This window comes from Desmodus rotundus, chromosome 6, assembly GCF_022682495.2.
Source record: "Desmodus rotundus isolate HL8 chromosome 6, HLdesRot8A.1, whole genome shotgun sequence".
NCBI lineage: Eukaryota > Metazoa > Chordata > Mammalia > Chiroptera > Phyllostomidae > Desmodus > Desmodus rotundus.
Window position 1 is genome coordinate 28,256,823 of NC_071392.1, and position 19,174 is coordinate 28,275,996.

General features: G+C 43.8%; 1 protein-coding gene across 2 annotated transcripts in view; it reads left to right on the top strand.

Annotated features, from left to right (window-relative positions):
* The window catches only part of SLC25A13 (solute carrier family 25 member 13), a 169,345-nt gene that overhangs the window by 112,813 nt on the left and 37,358 nt on the right, over positions 1-19,174 (top strand). For both annotated transcript variants that reach the window (XM_024577240.4, XM_024577241.4), the window contains exons 12-13: positions 8,011-8,063; positions 10,261-10,341. In XM_024577240.4, the coding sequence (XP_024433008.2) occupies positions 8,011-8,063; positions 10,261-10,341 (134 nt within the window). The remainder of the gene's footprint in view (positions 1-8,010; positions 8,064-10,260; positions 10,342-19,174) is intronic.

The following is a 19,174-nucleotide window of genomic DNA, read 5'->3' on the forward strand; positions in this document are numbered from 1 at the left end:
ACGACTCAGACGGTCCATGAGCTGGGTGGTCAAATCTCCAGAAATCTACAGTGAGCCTACAGAGCTGAGCACAGGGCATTTAAATGGGAGGATAAAGTAACACGGACCCAAATTAGGGTGGATTGGAGTGTGTCTGAGGCTTCAGAGGGCTAGATGAGGACAGTGGTGAGCTTAGAAAATGGGAAAGGTGACAAGAAGATGGAACTAGATGTAGCCTGGAAAAGAGAAGATTAATGAACAAATTCATTCCCGGCCTCAGGAATGATCATTTATAACCAGCTACTACTGCTGCTGAGGCCCAAACCAGGGAAACATTAAAATTCAGCATCAAGGAAATAGCTTAGATAGAAGAAAAGATAACCAGCACTCCGAACTTGCCTTAGACCAGAGTGAGAAGCAGGTGGAGAGGGTGCATCCTTCTTCCTGTGACCTGCACTTCTAGAACCGCCCCCCCGCCCCCACCCTCAGGTGGAGAAGGAGACTGAGGACCTCAGATTGTGGACCGTGACCGCGCTGTAACACTGGGGGTCCCAAAGGCATCCTGCACCACAGCTGAGTAAGACCACAGAAGGCTCTGGACCATTTTGAGCAAAACATGTAACCCAGATAAACAAGCATTTAAATCTTAATATCTGCCATTGTGTCTCCTCCCCCGCCCCCACCCACCCCCTTACCCCCCATTCCCCAGCTCCAGTGTAGTCACCTTGGGATGGAAACTGGATTGCAGCGAGGGCTGTGAAAGGGGATAGTGTAGTGGGGAGAGTGGAAACCCCTCCTGCCTAGGGGCAATATGAGTCCAAGCAGACAGACAGACGGGAGGAGGGGGAGGGAGGAGGGAGGAGAGAATGCTCCAGCAAGTGAAGAGAGAAGGCCACGGAAACAGGAGCAGGAATAAAAGCTGTGAGGCAGGGCACGCAGAGTGCTGATAGCTCCAGAATGAAGGTTAATCTGATGTTGAAAGCGAGGAGGGCTCTCTGGGAAGACATGGGCAAGTGTAGTGGCCTCAACAGTGAGGTCAGGAGGGTAAGAATTTCACATCAGAGTGGCTGCCTCTGGGCTGAAACGAGATAACACAAAAAGTGCTGCCTGTGGCTTTAGCTGCAGGAATCGGGGTACCTTACGCTTTAACTTCCCTTACGCACCTCTGCTGCCCCTCTGCCCTGAATGCCTTCTCCCTCATTTCACGTGCTCTAAGCTACCTTTCTCTGAGCTGGGCTGGCCACTCCTGAACTTGTTTTGGTCTGACCTGAGACTGAAATGCCACCCTAGTTTGGGAGTTTTCCCTGTTGTGGCCCCTCAGGATCTCTGCTCCTGCCTGTCTCGTTCAGCATAGTCCTTTGGGATACCTGCTACGCTGTGGTACATTGGACCATCAACCTGGCTCCTCACCTGCCGATTCCCTGAGTCTCCTGCCCAGTGGGTTCCCTGACTCTCACCGGTTCACCAGGTCATAACCTGCAGCTTGGCTTTGCCATCCGGTGCCTTCAGAGTGTTAAAGAGCCTGATACTGAGGACCTTGGGAGAGAGATGGGGGCATGATGTGGATGCCCACACTTAGCCACTGTCCTTTTGTTGTGTGAAAGGGCCAGTGAGTGCACGCTGACTGGCAGCCCAGTGCGAGTCAGCCCACAGGGAAGTTTTGGAACAGTCTGGGCTGGAAGAAATGCCTTTGTAGGCAGAAGGGAAGTAGGGGCAGTAATTCCACTAGGGTGAACAGGGAAAAGCTGAGTGTTAGGCGTTAGGGGGCATAGAACCCTGGTTTGAGTGTAGAATTGGACCTGATTTCAACTCTGAGTGCCACTGCCTGGGCACCAAATAGTTAGCGACTTGGGATAAGCTGCTTAACCAGTTTCCATGAAGGAAGAGGAGGAGAGTGATGATGATGGCGATGGTGATGAAGATAAAAATAACAACAAAAAAACCCCACTGTGTGGTAGTTATTCCGTCCTTAGCACTGTTCTGAGGAATCGTTTCATCGTTAAAGCTACCCTGTGAAGGTGGTTCTGCATTTGTCCCCGTTTTACAGACGTGGAAATTAAGGTACAAAGAGATCGAGAACTCGCCCACAGTTGCACAGCCAATGAATAACAGAGTCAGAACTCAAACCCGGCAGCCGGGCGCCAGGCTCTGTGCTCCTAATCGCCTGGCTCTTCTGCATTTCAGTAGAAATTACATTGTAAAAAGTTGCTTAGCATCAGAGGCTGAGAAATGTTTACATTCTTAACGAAAACATTCTATTTTAGCTTAAAAACATAGCAGAAGGTATGTTGTTCTGTCAGTGCTACTTCCTTATCTTTGCCTAAAGGAGGCAGGACCACTAGACACTATCAGGCCAGAGGTGCCCTTACTGCCTGGGGACAGATGCCCCTTGGTTTTCGGCGGGATTACATTATGATCGACCCATCATAAGAAAATATTATAAGTCAAAAGTGGATTTAATACACCTGACCTGCCAAACGTCAAGCTTAGCCTAGCCGATTTCTTCTGAATGCGTGTGGACCCCAGAGCACGGTCAAGTTGTAGTCGTAAGTTGGAGACCATCTGTGCTCCTTACCCGATTCTGGACTGGGAGCACGACTCAGGCTGCGTTGCCTCTTGTAGGCAGGAAGAGAATCAAGGACATACCTTAAACACATAGGCAGAGAGAACCATCGCATTGTTTAATACATAATTTAGGTTGTGAACATTTTCTAACTCTTTATATACATTTACTCATATAATTATCACAATAAGCCATCAAGTCATAATTAGCATCCTTGGTTTACCAGTGAGCACCCTAGAGCTCAGCATCCCCAAGATCACTGAGCATGAAAGAGCTGCAGCCTGAGGGGCAGCGCAGGTCTGGCCTCCTCCAGAGCCCGTGCTCCAAGCTGTTCCCTTTGCTGCAAACCATTGGAAATAAATTGTTTTAATTAGGCCGGCTTTGTTAATGAGTTTCTTTCATAGTATCTCTCAACCCTGAGATTCTAGAATGTTTTTCTTAAAAGGTTTTAAGTAAATAATGGCATAGTAGCCCTCTAATCAAGCACACTGCTCCTTTTGAGGTGCTACATAAGCCCAGTTGCAGGCTCCTGATGGGGGCTTAGTCCCCACACCTCTAACTCAGTTCTCCCTGGGTTGCACAAGGAACTAGAATCAGAGGGGACAGTGTGATTTATACCTCGCCCCTACGAAATTCGAAGACAAAATACTGTATTAATATTGTACCCTGTAAATCTTTTCTCGCATTAGCAGCCTTCTGGTGAAGTTTGCCAAAGAAGCATTGCCATATGTGCTGATGGAGCTGAGCTAAAATGAGAAGATTAGAAAACTAACCACACTAATAAATTTCATTTGAGGCAGTTGGAAAATAGACTGCTGTTTTGACAAGTTAGAAACAACACACACATCCATTCTGTTTCTAATGGTTAAAATGAATTTCCAGAACCCAACAGAAACATCTTATGTTAGAAGCCTACTCTTTCTGCTGAGTTACCCAGATGTCAAACATATATGTGCTTTCGACCTCAGTGGAATCGTGCTGAAGTGCCCGAATGAGGCGGGCTGTTTTAGGCATTACCGAGCCACGTGACCCCTCCTCCCCCGAAGTCAAGGACCCAGGAGGGCTATTGCAATTCACTGGCCTGCAAATCTTGGCGCATCCCGAAGGGTATTGACCCAGGAGGAAGGGTGTCAAGGCCCACATCTTCAGGGGTGCTCAGACTGTCATCTTTAGCCACCTCCGTTTCTCTACTGAGCCAGGGGACTCACCACAACAACAGTACCTACCCAGTAACTGCCAGAGTGCCATCATCTGGCCCAGGTGTCAGGGATGGATTTGTGCTCTGGTTTTATTCTTACTGAGTTGAACTTATTCAGTTAATATGGTGAAACTTGGGGGCCTCTGATCATGTTACTTCAACCTCCTAATTACTCCCCTTGCCAGGGATCCATCTCTGCCCTTGCCATCACCTGCCTCTAGTAACTCAAACTTTTTCAAACTCAAAAGTTCTTCAGACTTTTTATTGTTTGAAATTTGCTTTTCACTTTAAAAGAATTTGGTTCAAGCTCCTTAGTGTGGCCTGGGAGAGAAGAAGTACAGTGTACTAGGCAGGAGCCCCCCTATAGGCAGACCTCCTGGGTTAAACTCCATCCCCCCATCTGACAGTTGAGTGACATTAGGGGTCTGTCTCTGTTTCTTCATCTGTCAGTGGGGCAACAGTAACACGACATGAGTTACTGGTATTGACTTGTGCGGATTAACTGTGTTGATTCCCATAAAGCACACAGAGTAGTGCCTGGGCTGTAATCAGTGCCCCTAAGTAGTGCCTGTCGTCGTTATCCCTGCCGCTGTTACTTATTCCAGGGTCTGCGATCCAACTGTAGCTTCCAGTGATCTTGCCTCGGCCCCGGATGTGCCATGATCTAGAGATTTTGCACATACTGTTCCCTCTGCATGGACCACCTTGCCCTCCCATCTAGCCATGTCTCCTTTCCCCACTGAATCTCACCTTATCCTTAAAAATCCAGGTCAAGTACCTCCTTTCTAATGCTTTTCTCCCTCCTGCAGGCAAACAAGTGGTTCTCTCTCTCGTGCTCCCATAGTACTTTGATGTCCCCGGGCTGTGGTCCTTACCACTCTGTTTTCAGGCAGTTTGTCCCCTTTCTGGCGCACACAGACACCCAGGCTGCCCTTTTCTTCTAAACTGAGAATTTCCCCAGGGGACGGCCCACATCTTGCATGCTCACTGCATGCTACCAAGCACACAGAAGGCATTTGGTACATGTTTGCCGAACAAATAAATATTTGCTGCCCTGTGTTTAGTCTTAAATACATGGTTTTCCTTTTTGTTTTGTTTTGTTTTTGCTGTTCACAGTGCATTAAATTTATAGCGAGAAAGACAAATCTCAGTAGCGTGAAAGGCTGGCTGAAGTGATTGTGTCTAACACTGGAGTCATTTGGCTCTGTGGGCTGGTTTTTATTAGTCCTTGAAAAAGACTGTCACAGCGTAGTTACAGAGACAAGAGATCATCATTTAAATCACAGTGCTTTCAACCCATCCATGGTTTTGGTCTACAATTTAATGATGAGAAAAATACATCTAGCAAGTAAATATTTAACTAAACATTTTGGCACTTGACCTGAATGCAGAGAGCAAAATGGCAATTGTAAATGTTAAGATGTAGTTTTAACAGCTTATTCCTGCATTTTTCTGGTAGAAATTAATGTGTGCTTTCATAAAGTATTAATAAAGCCTTTCTTATCATGTTATAGATATCATATTATCTCATATTATATCGTAGAAGTGAAATAATAGTGAGTGAGTGAAGTTTGGGAGGAGAGAGTGCTTACTGTGAATAAGAGCACTGGCTTTGCCCGGGTGCTTTCCTGCTCACGTTTCCTGTGCTGCTTTGCTTCACTTAGTTTATAAAGAGCACAGGCCTACTCAGGCTAGCCAGAGCATGGGGGAACTTTCGGTAGGGGTCATACTTGGGAGAAAGAAGGCAGAGGTCTTGTTGGGATGCCAGGGCAGGAGTTTCCCTGGAACCTGGCCTCAGTGGGACCGGAAGATGGTCCAGGCTGGCTTCCCCACCTGCTTACATTTCATGGGCTGTGTGTTCTCCCTCTGTGTCTCCATTTATTCTATACTCTCTTCTCTCTGCCAACCGATTTCCTTTTTGTATTCTTGGTTGCTCCTTCCTTGTGGCATTACTACAGACGTGGCTTCCCTTGACTGCTTTCCCCACTCCACATGGTGTCCTCTCAGTCTGTGTCTCCATGCTGACTGGCTGATCACCTCTGAGTACTCCTTCACACTCTTGACTGGCTAGCTGCACTTTCGGAACCAGGCCCCAGGGCCCAGGTTGCCAAGATCATCGGCTGCATGTCCATTAGGTGTCTTCCCCTTGCTCAGTCAGCTGTGGCGCTGGGGATGGAGCAGGCTCAGAATACGGCTGCCTAGGGAGACATGGCAAACTCAAATGTTCATGGGGTCCAGACAGGTTATGTAAGTGAACAGGTGAGTCTGGGTGTGAGAGGCAGACTAGACATAGGCCAGAGGTGAGTGTTGTCTATAAGCATAGACTCTTGATTGGAGGGGCTTAGGTTTGAATCCCAGTCTCACCGTTTACCAGCTGGAGAACTTAGACCAAATTACTTAATCTCTGTGAGCCCCAATCTCCTTTCTGTAGGGTGGTTATGAGAATTAAATGAGTTAGTCAAACTTAAAATGGTGCTGACACATAATAAATGATGCGTTAGCTGTTTTTTTTTTAAAGAAAACTTTCATTTGTATCAGAATGCTCATCATCATTCACATCATCCACAGTGAATGAGCTTTCTCTAATTTTTTTTTAAACATGAAGCTCCCTTGGTCCATCTAGATTCACCCTTGTTGAAGAGCCACAAGCAAAGAGAAACAGTATTGACAGAGCAAGGAAAATGATGAAGACAGCTGGCACTCGTCTTCATTGTCTTGTTGGCATTGGGGTGTGGTGGGGACCTTGGCGAATGGATGCTTGGGTCCTGCATGAAAGGGCAGAGCCTTACCCAATGGGAGCAGAGCGCTGTGATGTGAGAAAGAAGCTCGGGGTGTTACATCTATCTGTCTTTACAAAAAGCTCACGTTATGTTTGAAATCTTAACATTACTCAGTGAAACACATCCACAGGCTGATGCATACAGCTCTTGGTCTAGTGACTTTTGGCCACAGGCTGCTGCCAGGAAGGTAGCGTGGGCATGGCTGGTTTCTCAGGAGAGGTTGCAAGTGGACCTTCTTGTGTCGAGAATTAGAACGTTGTACTAAGGAAGGACAACACTGTGAAGCCCCTCTCAAGGACCCCATTATGACATGGGGAATAATATATTCTGATTCTCCAGGTTAGCTTCCCATGAGTTTTTAAGAAAAAGCATCTGACTTTGATTTTATTTTCTTAGGACAAATGAAAACATTTTTTTAGTGTAAATATTAGGTCCACTACTGTTACAGCTGCCTCTCCTACAAGGGGCCCTTTCCTGTCCAAGGCCACACCTCCCCCTTGCACTCTGATTCTTACTCGATTCCCACTCAGGCCAACATGTCTAAAACGGAGCCCTTCGCTTTTCAGCCCCAACCTGTGACCCTGCAGAGGTTTCCTCCTCCTACCCAGGGGCCTGTGCTGAAAACTGAGCCACTGCAGTCAAACCTAGTTTTTCTTGTGTCACAGTCCCCTCCCCTGAGCCCCTCCCGCCCACACACGGAACACCAGTGTGTCCTGTTTGCTTTCTGCACAGCAGCAGGAGGGCCTTTTAAAACTGTGAATTAGCACATCACTCTCCTTCTGGTCAAAACCCTGCAATTCTCATCTACCTTCAGACATAGGAAGCTCAGGACCCTGGCCTGCCCTGTGGCTGCAGCGCCTGGGCCCTTGCAGACCAGCCTCCTGCAATGGGGCACACTGCTGTCCACCCTCATCGTGAGCACCCCCAGCTTGTCCCTACTCTGCTCTCTTTGCCCTGTGTGTTCCCCTCCCTGGAATGCAGTTTCCCCCAGTGGTTGCTCCTTCAGAAAGGCCTCTCCCTCCTTCTGTCTGAGGCCTGTCAGAGCAAGAACATTCATTGTTTGTCCTGTGCTTGTCACTGCGTCATGGTTGCCGAGCAAGTGAGTGGTTGAACTGTGGGCATTTAGGGATGGAGAGGGGTGAGGAGGGTGTTAGAAAAATATAATGTAGTCACCGAAGCTCACTCATTGAAGAGGCAGGAGGGAAAAGAGCAGACTTGCTGTGGAATGAGATTTCCCAGATCATTAATGCTATTGATCCGCCCAATGTGCAAACGATTCAGAACGTGAGAGGGGATTTGCTTGGGCCTGGTGTGGGTGTTCAACATTAGTACTTCAGCTGTCCATTTTGTGTATTCTCATGAAAGGTAATAGCAGAAAATCGCCACAAAGATTGCCGCACTTTCTGCATGGTGATCCTTCTTTAGAGCTGTTAATTTGTTTAGTTATTACTAATTTATTTAATATACTTCCACTCTCTGTTGTTTTTTAGGTCTGTTGCCACAGTTACTGGGAGTCGCCCCAGAGAAGGCCATAAAACTTACAGTAAGTCTTTCGTGTCGATGCTTCTTTTTGATGGTATCTGCACACACTCAGGACTCTAGTAGATACTCGTGTGCGAAACGGCAGGTTTGTGTTTCCTCAGAGCTGCAGATTTGAACGTACAGCACCCACCACACACAGCTTTTCACTCTCCGAATTCCACACTGTATATCCAAGAACGTGATGGTATGTTTGAACAAAGGCTTTTGGTGGTTGTCACCATTGTCACCATTGTCGTCATCCTCACCGTTGTAGTACTGGCGGCAGCAGCCGCTACATCCCCTCCAACAAAGTACCGTGTTGGTACTTTACATGTATCACCTATTATTGTTTTAATCTCAAGTAAAGCATGACCCGCAGTTTACAGACAAGGAAAGTGAGACCCGCAGGGTTTAAGTGTTTGCCTGTGTTGACATTATTTATGAGTGGGAAAGCTAGAATTCAGAGTCAGATTTTTCTGACCCTAGAGCATGTACTCATTCAATTGCACCTGCTGTTTACAGAATTTAGGGTTAGGGCATATAGAATAAGCATTTGCTAAAGCCACATGTTGAGGGGCCTGAGCAAGTGTTGAAGCCGACCCTTCATGAGATGGTTTCTCCAGCGTCTGGCAGATGGTGGATACTCAGTGAGTGTTTGTGGAACAGGTAGATGCTGCACTTATGTCACCAAGGACTTGAGGCCCAGAAAGTTAAGCTCCACTTGTAGATTGGGCTGTGTAGCCTTTGTACTTGAAATTCTTCTTTTACCTTCTTATTATATGGCTGTGGTGCAGTTAATCTTTTCTGGCTTTTATCTTCTAAAAACATATGATTGATCCTTAAAATTGCTTATAATGAATACTATTTTGAGACTATTATACTTAATTAATTAATTAATGCTACTAACATTCTTTGAGAATCCTTGAGGAAGTTTTTAAGAGCTGAACTTTGACCAAGTTGAAAAATCTGCTCAGCCGAATTTGTCTCGGTGATGAGTGCTATTTTAGATTAAATCTTGTATTTCCAGAATTCTGACTGGAAAGTAATTTCTCATCAAACCCTATAGAGCAATTTTTAAGTTATAAAGTGTGTTTTCATTTTGTCTCAATTGTCAATATATCTCTCTTTTGTTATTATAATTACAGAACATACTTGAATTACAGGCTTGTAAGTCATCAATATTTTAACTTTTTAAAAGATTTTATTTATTTTTAGAGAGAAGGGGAGGGAGGGAGAAGGGGAGAGAAACATCGATGTGAGAGAGAAACATCAATCAGCTGCCTCTCACATCCCCATCCAAGGACTTGGCCCACAACCCAGGCATGTGCTGTGACTGGGAATTGAACCAGGGACCTTTCAGTTCACAGGATGGTGCACAAACCACTGAACCACACTAGTCAGGGCAATATTTTAATTGTTTTATCCCTGAAATATCAGGAATACACAAACACACACACATAGATACATATACAATGGGGGACCCCCAAAACCAGAATTTACTTATTAAAAATTGTGTATTTATTTTTATATGTTTAAACTTCAGTCATCTTCAAAGTACTCTCCACTTGATGCAACACACCTATTGAGACTTTTTTCCCACTGCTCAAAACAGTTTTGAACTTGTTGATTTTGATGCCTTTTAGTGCTTCTGCCATTTTTTTGTTTCACCTCTTCCACATTGGTAAAACTTTTCCCTTTGATGACTTTTTCATCTAGGAAAACAAAAAGAAGTCGCTCAAGGCAAAATTGGGTGAATAGGGAGGGTGGGGCAAGGGGTCATGCCATTTTTGGTCAAAAACTGCTGAACACTCAGTGTGGTGTGGGCAGGTATGCTCATAAATCACCCATCATGAGATGGACAAACATGTTGAGTCTTAAAATATTCACTCAAGCTAAATGCAGCTTCTCACAACGACGCCAGCTAGTATGCTGATACAAATGGGTTCCTAGAACACTCCCCTAGCAGGGGAAGCCTGTACTACAAGGGGCCTGCCTTCCAGAAGATAATGCTAGGTTTTTGGGGGTCCCTCCTCGTATATTTTTCCTTTATAAACTACATCTATGCCAGTAAGAGCACTTCTAAGATCCTTAATTTATTTAGTTTATGATTACTTTAGTAAAGTGACAGAAGAAATAACATATTTACCAATGTATACTTATATGTGTTTAATGACTGACTTTATATTTTTCATCAGCTTCTATAAATATTTTTCTTCAAGGTGAATGATTTTGTGAGGGATAAATTTATGCACAAAGATGGCTCGGTCCCACTTGCAGCAGAAATTCTTGCCGGAGGCTGCGTAAGTACCTTTTGCAGATCTCTACATTGAAAGATTTGCTTCTCGCACGTATCGCCGCCATGGTGAGCAAGTGCAGGCTAAGGCTTCTGTTCAACCGCAGATCCTGTACAAGGCGAGTCTACTAGGGCACCTCGCCTTTTCCCAGCGAGCCATCCCTGAGGTGGAAGGGTAAATGGGTCTGATCTTCTTGCCTGTTAACCATGCCTGTTGAATTTGTCATTGCCTGAGGTTGGTGCTGCAATAGAAGTCATTTGGGGCAGAAATGTTTGGCCTTTGAAAAATCTTTGCTAACCTTTTCTAAAGTTAATCTTGAGTCCATTGTTTCCTCATGGCATCCTCTGCTGGGTCAGGCACTACAACGAGTAGTTTGAAGTCAGCGGCCATGGCTCTCTGCTTTGCTTTATCTCCGATGTGCTGGCAGCTCTACAAGCCTCCCAGAGCCTGTGCGGGGAGGACCCTGGGAAATAACTGGCTGGGTGTGCTCTGCATTGTCAGCAGCGCTTGGAATGAGGGTTTCTCCATGTGGATGAACAACCTGCATCTTGTTCTTCAGCTCAGCAAAACGTGTCTTGTTTTACCTTATGTACAGGTTTGTTCATGCGAATGCAAACACTCTCAGTAAATTGAACTCTCATACAAAGAATGGTGCTATTTCCAGAAAAGGTCAGTTAAATAAACAGGCTTTGATCACTAGGGCAATACAATATTGGTATATTTTTCATCTAAACCTCCGTTTTTTATAAGAAAAATGAGGTCACTTTTATTTTTTAATTAGCTTGCTCTATTCAGGCAACAGTATTTATAAAATAATCTTTTCTTGAGAATCGTTGAGATTAGAAGCTGGGCAAATACCTGGGAATATTAAACCTTTGTTCGGAAAGGGCCTATTGTCCTGTCTGGCATTGAATGGGGGTTCCGTGAACATAGTGGGAGCTAAGGAGTCCTGGCCCTGGTAATTCTGAAGAGATGGGTGGAACTGGGCCACTGCCTGCCTCTCTGTTTGATCACTGACCTGTCATAGACGGCCAGGTAGGATCCCCTGGTCCTGTAACTTTAGGAGCATTCAGGATGAAAGAGGCAGCCTTTAATGCCCTAAATAAAAAGGGCACCCACACAATAAAAATAAAAAAGAACACTAGGAGTTGCAGAAACTGTTCCTCATTTAAAACAACTATGAGTTCCACCTGAGTTACTACATTTTCTAACTTTAAACCGGCCTATCCATAGGCTGTATCCAGCCTTGCCTGCAGGCTGATCCAAGGGGCCAGGATAGCAGGGCATTTCAGTAGGTCAGGAGGGTTTGTTTTTTCTTAAAGTCAGGTTTTAAACCTGCTGAAAACGCATGATTATATATCTTGGTAAGAATTTAAAATGTGAAATTAATTATGTGATACTGCTCAAGATTTTGGCAATAATCTAGAGGTTTATTTTCTTCTTAATGAAAGCATTTTGTCTGCACATGGGCCCGGGTGCCAAGGAGACCCGTTGTGGCAGGTATTACCTAGCCTAGGTGGTCTTGTTTTCTCCTATGTGGTCGCCCGTTTCAAACACAAAGCCCAGACTGGCATCAGAAGGGGTGCCTCGTCACTGTAAGGAGGCACGGCCCTTCTTCAAACTTGATCTAAACACAGGCTTAAATTTGGAGCCACTTGGGCTTTACAGCTACTTAAAATATCTGTGAGATGAGGTTTGCCAGCCTTCTTCTCAAAAGCTGGGAGACAGTGGTCCTCAGTGTCTCAAGTCTCCGTTTTTGCCTTTCAATTTTTTCTTTTCAGTCATGGCTTCCAGAAGTAAGAGTTTATTTTCCAGGTAAGCAGTCCTGTAGGTGGCAAACAATCCAAGCCCACAGGTCTGGGGGGGCGGGGGGAGTCCACTTTCATTGTGGTTTTCTAAATAGCAGCAGCGTCTCTCTTTGCTGGCGCGGGCAGAGTTTTCCTGACCGTCTGAGCCAGTCACACACCAGAAAGTCCTTGTGAGTCGGCAGCCCAGTCCGTCCAGCCCAGTCCATCTATCCAGTCCATCCAGCGGGGAATACAAAGGGTTTGAAGAGTTGTGTCACATGAGCAGCGCCCCTTCTTAGTTCACCCAAGCATTTCCAGGCGTTGGCTTTTAAGTCCCTGGGGAGGTCACCCTGCTTCATTATTACTGAGAATTAGTACACTTGGCTGACTTTTGCACTTGTAATCAAAGCTGCTCATTTCTTTGAAGAAGGCCTTTTCTGTTTTATAATCTGTTTTCTGCAAAAACGGAAAATAGGCAGGGAGGTCTTCGTCTGATAACCTTTATAGCACTTATCTCAACTAACAGTATAATAATATAATGTTTTATTATATAGTTTTATACACAAACAACAAAAATGATAGTAAATTTGGAGGAAGATTTTGGAGGAAAAGGAGTAAAATTAATGCCATTCATTTATTTTTGATAATTATATAACTGAAGTGATTAAAAATACTTTTATTGATACAGAAAAGGGTGAATCTACTTTTAAATTCATCTTTTGCATATTTAGTTTTAATTTAGAGCACTGTGAAAAACTTGACTTCAGTGTATACATTCACACTTACTAGTAGTGATACATTCAGCATGCTTCAAAATGAAACTAAATGCTGAAACTGGAGCTTACAAACTCTTAAGGCTGAAAGGTTCTTGTGATGTGTGTTTTTTATCATAAGATTGTTTTGTTTTCTAAATTAGGCTAGAAGCTGCAGAAGTTTTGACACAGACCTGGCCCCTCAGGTGTCTCTGCACAAAATATACATACCTTCGGTTTGCTTCCATCCTTCCCCTTCCTGGGTCTGGAGCTCAGCCCCCGTAGAGAGACATGACTGGCAACCACTGTCAGTGACGGCAGAGGCTCTCAGTAAATGCGGCAGAGGAGAGAGGGCCTGTCACCACTACCCATTTCCACTTAGGTTCCCAGTGACTTCGAAAACTCACATTGTCTCTGAGTACATTGTTATTACTGTGTTGCTGTTACTTTAAGAAAAAAATAACATGGAGTGCCACGTGGGCTGTAGGCTGCAGTCCCTAATTCAGTAAAATAAGTGTGTATTGACTGTGTTCTGCGCATCTAGTAGAATAGCAGGTTGAAATCCCAAGGGGACTGTCATCTTCAGTTTGTGATCTTCTGATCTTGAGATCATCAGAGAAACATAAATGATGCCATGACTTATTTCGAGGAAGACATAAAAATGATGACCAGCCCTGGCTGGTGTGGCTCAGTGGATCGAGTGCTCGCCTGCAAACCAAAGGGCTGCAGTTTCGATTCCCAGCCAGGGCACACGCCTGGGTTGCAGGCCGGGCCCCCAATGGGGGGCGCACGAGAGGCAACCACACAAAGATGTTTCTCTCCCTCTCTTTCTCCGTCCTGTCCCCTCTCTCTAAAGATAACTAAGTCAATAAAATCTTTAAAAAAAAGGATGATCAATTTATTTGGCACACAAAATCACGTTGAAACGAAAAGAAATGAAATAACATTCACCAGAAAACAAATGCCAAAAAGTATAAACCTGTGTCTTATAAAGCTCATATTACTAAAAATTATTTGCATACCAATGAAAAATAATAACATTTTGTAATAACTTTCGGAAAGATAAATGAACATGCTTTTTGAACAATAGTCCTTTATAACAGGCCACTGTGTTTTTCCTTTGAGATGCACACACATGCACACACATTTGTGTGTGTGTACATACGTAAACGTATCTAGTGCTTATGGGAGATTGTATTCATTTTAAGTGGGAAAAGTAACTGATGTGCTCTTGTCACTGGTGCTGAAAGGGATCGGTGAGAGTATCACCATCAGGAAGAACATGGCACGAGGAGTAATGTTAACTGCTGTCCCCGGCAAGTAAGTTTGCCTCTGTTGTTGACGCCTGTATTTCATTATAATGGTGTTCCCTGTGTGCATGATATTTTTGTGCCTGTTTGTACAGCATGTGTCAGATACCATTTTGAAGGCAAGTTTTTACGATGCATGTTATTTTGCATCACATTTAGTTCCACTTAACCTTTATAATTTGAAAAACACGAAGGTGCAGACACTCCTGTGCACACCACTTCACGTAGGACACCAGACTTGACCAGTGCAGCTGCAGCTCCTCAGGTACCTGTCCCAGCAGCTTCCCCAGCTCACCTCCCAAGAGCTAACCCGATCCTGAAATTGCTGTTCTCCTTTTCCATGCATATCTTTAAACTTTTTTTTTTTTACATTTGAATGTATCCCTAAGCCATATAAATGTTTGCTTTTGTATGCTTCATTCTAAACCAGTGTGGTAGGAACAACCCAGAGGATTCCCACATCGATGCCTTTGCGTTTTCTCCCATTAGTGCAGCCTATGCTTCGCTGGTCAGAAAACAATAGTAATGGGGAATATTATTTTCAGATGTTGCATTGGGGCATGCAGTAAGTATGTCTGTTGTAGATGTGTATGTTTATAGGCTTTTATATAGATATAGTTGGAACCGTGTATTTATTTAACCAAGTTTTTGTGACTTGAGGTTTCTTCCCTAGACTACAGTCATTTCTCCAGCCTTACCATTTAAACTCATGTCCCATACTGAGTAAATTTAAAATTGTAACCCTCCCTACTCTGTCTTACTGTCCCTCTCCCTCCCTCCTTCCTAATGGGAATGATTTTAGCAGTGTTTCTCCATCATTGAAGAGGAGAGGTGTTCTGGTCATATGTTGTTATATAACAGATCATCCTAGAACTTAGTGGCTTCAGACCACAGTTTATTATTATTCTCTCTCATGGTTCTATGGGTTGACTGGGCTGAGCCGGGTATTTCTTACTTGTGGTCTCCGTATTGTTATCGGCAGATAGCAGCTGGACTGGAATCCCGAAGGCTTAACTGAGATGCATGTCTAAGACGGCTCACATCTGTGGCTGGCGGTGATGCTTGCTTTTGGCTGGGGGCTGCTGGGGCTGTTGTCCAAATCCCCTGTTGTGGCATCTCTGCACCTTGGGCTTTTCAAACCTTGCCAGCTTGATCCAAAGAAGGAGCTCCCCAAAAGCAGACATTCTAGACTTATGGGCAAAAGCTGCAAGACTTCTTATGTTCTAACCTTGAATGTCACTTCCGCTGGATTGATCAAATAAAGTACCTACACCAGCCTAGATTCAGAAAGAGAGAATTATATTCTACCTCTTAATGAGAATAATAGCAAAGAATCTACTACCAGAAGGGTCAGTAAGCAGTGTTGTAGGACAAGAACATCCTCATTGCCCTCTACTTTATGAAGACTTGCTAGTTAATCCCATGTCTTCTCTGAGGATCTACTTCTGGTTCTAGAAGCCATTCCTGCTCCAGATTGCTCGTGGTTGCAGGGAGCAGAAACTCACTAAAGTACAGTAACTAAATGAAAGTTTACCCGAGCCGTGTACATGAAATGAAATCAAAGGCCCTTGACCATTGAGGCAGCTCTGGGAACTGGCTGCTTTCTCCATTTTCTCCTCTGAGTCTTCTTGGTCATTCTCACGGAGACTTTGCATCTCTCCGTACATTTTTTTTCAGACTTTATTTTTTTTCTCAGTTGTAGATTCACAAAATTGAAAGATATAGAGATTTCTCATAGACCTCCTGTCCCTACACCTGCATAGCCTCCCCCATTATCATCATCCCCCACCAGAGTGGTACATTTATTACAATTGATGAACCTGTACGGACACATTATAATCACTCAACATCCATAGTTTGCCTTAGGGTTCACTCTTGGTGCATTCTTTGGGTTTTGACAAAGGTATAAAGACATATATCTGTCGTGACATCATACAGAGTATTTTCTCTACCCAGAAAATTCTCTACCCTCTGCCTGTTCATCTCCCCATCCATCCCACCCTGGAAACCACTGATTTTTCTACCCTCTTCACAGTTTTGTGCCTTTTCCAGAATGTCCTATAATTGGAGTTATATAGTGTATAACCTTTCCAGGTTGACTGCTTTTCACTGAAATGCACTAAAAATTTTTCTGTGTTTTTTCAAGACTTGATAGTTGACTTCTTATTAGTGCTCAAAAATTAGTATGTCCTTTGTCTGGACGTACCACAGTTTGTCCATTCACCTATTGAAGGACATCTCGGTTTCTTCCAAGGTTTGCAATTATAAAGTTGCCCTAAACATCCTTGTGCAGGTTCCCTTGGAAAACGTAAGTTTTCAAATCGTTTGGGTAAATACCAAGGAGTACAATTGTTCGGTCTTATTGGTAAAAGTACGTTTAGCTTTACTGTAAACCTACAAACTGTCTCCAAAGTGGCTTTACCGTTTTGCATTCCCATCAGCAACAAATGAGAGTTCTTGCTCAATGTCCCTGCCAGCATTTGGTGTTGTCAGTGTTCCGTGCATCTTCTTACTTTGCCGATCCATTTCTTCTTTTCCTTGTGGTGTTGACTCCCTCAGGAATTACCTTTGTGTTCTTGCTGGCCATCTGGCTTCTCTCCCTACAGTATGACCTTCCGCTTCTTTTCATTTTCAGCCCCAGCTCATTAGCTCAAGTTGCTCAATTTTGTTTTTCATTGAATTATCGAGAGAGGAAATTTCAGTGGTGAACCTCATCTTTACATGCTAGGCCATAGAGCGGCCTTGAGTCATGCCCCACCTAGATATGAATAACCCTTCTTAATAAATCCATTTGTTTTAATCATCTATAAATGTGTTCAAACTTTTCTTATAGAATTTTTATTTTGGCTTGAATTCTATAAGTATTCCCTTAATAGTAGTGTTTGTACTTTTGTCATAAAATATACCCAAAGCCGTATTCCTTATGGTTGAACTTGAAATCCATTGAGATTTCAGACCCAATCATATCAAACCAAGGAGAAAACTTCCCCATGTAAGAACACATGTGCTCTGGCAAGCAGAGCTGGTGAGTCGACTGTCCAGAATGGATTTAATTCCTGCTTTTGTGCTCTTCCTCTTTCCAGGGCTTTCTGTGGGCATGTGGACTCCCAGTGCAGTTTTCTTAAGGCAGATGTGTTATCTCTCTGTGCAGGTCTCTCTGCACATGTCCTAGTTATAAATATTGAAGGACGTGAGGCTCAGTCATTTAGTTGAATTTCTATTGAGTTGCTCCTACGTAGCATGTCATATAGCCAGGATTTATTGTGTATTATGCTGATGCTATGGAAATAGGGTTTTTTTTAATGTTTGCATCTTTATAATTCATTTTTAGTTTAATGAAAATCTAATTACTGTTTGCATCAAATTTTATAAACATCCTTGTACCAAGAGTGAGCCGTTGGTACATTCTAGACAGGTAGGGGTGGCCTGCCTGTCAAAGGGCTGCCTTTGGTGGCTCAGCAATGTCATCTTATTAGGGGGAAGTTCAACTTGTGATGGACCCTGAGCCAGCCAGATGTCTCTTTTCTATTCTCCTCTTGTCCCCTCTTTTGGGAAAGTCTCAGAGTTGTTTGACTTAACACAGTTCAAATGTTGGGCCATTCTTCTGGTTTTCTAATAAAGAGAGGAGGGGTTTGTTACGATATGAAAATATGAAGAAAGATTGGGTCGCCACTTTCATACAGTTAAGGTACTTTAGACATTGAAGGTCTGTAAATCATTAAATGATTCTGGTGTAGTAGTCAAAATAGACATGTATAACAGGCAGGGCCCAAATGTGAACATATTTGACAGGTCTGTAACTTAATTGCTTTTTAATGTCAATCAAATAGATTCTACTTTGGTTTCTTGGCCAAGCTTCATAGGCCTATTAAAACCCCTTGACAGCGATTTTTAACTGGTGGGCTGTGGCAGGCGTAGTAGTGGGCCGCGAGCATTTTAAAAACATGTAATACCTGACCATTTAGTCAGGGGCACTGACCTCTTTTCCCTTAGATTGTCAAATAAAAAATAACAACAGCCAATGCAACAATAACTCTCCATGGTGAATGAATCAAAATTATACCTATTTTTTTGTCAGATCAGCCAAAAAAACTCCATTTTTTGGTGTGCTGCAGAATTTTAGTAATTAGTTTGTGTGTGCCATGAGATGAAAAGGTTGAAAATTGCTGCCCTATGAAGTTGAAAATAAATTGCTGCTCTATGAATTTGAAAATGCGAAACTTAATACTTGTAAAACATGTAAACAACATAGTCTTTTCCCGCCTTACCATGTAGTTAAGAAAATTTCAGTTTGGTATCTGTCTCAAAAACAAGTGACGAAAATCTGTTCTCTTTTCAAAGTTCTTTAAAATGTAATTACAGGTTTTTCTTTTAAGAGCTTAATTTATGTACCGAGTCATAGGAGAAAATCCTGTATCGTTTTATGTTTAGAGATGTACATTTAGTCACAGCCTAACTAAGTATTTGTTAGTTTGCTAGAGCTGCCATAACAAAATACCACAGCCTATGTGGTTTAAACGGCAGAAATTTATTTTCTCCCACTTAGGGAAGTTAGAAGTCCAAGATCAAGGTGTCTGCAGAATGGGTTTTCTTCTGAAGCCTCTCTGCCTTGCTTGCAGATGGCCGTCCCCCCTCTGCTCTCACCTGGTCACCCCTCCCTGCTTGCGTGTCTTTCCTCCTCTTCCAAGGACTCCAGTCAGATCAGATGAGGGCCCACCCTTATGCTCTCGTTTCACCTAAATTACCTCTTTAAAGGCCCTACGTCCAAATATAGTCACGCTCTGAGAGAGAAAGTGAGGACTTCAACAGAGATTTTAGAGGGACACAATTCACAGCCCCTAACACTAGGGGTTAAGATAAAGGTTTTTTCCTCACCTTGCAATGTGGACTCACTCCTGGTCACAGCAGCTGGACGGCCACCCTGCTGAGGGCACCAGGTCTGACACTTCCCATTCGGAGCGGATGGAGTCCCGTGCCGTTGCCCCCCCTC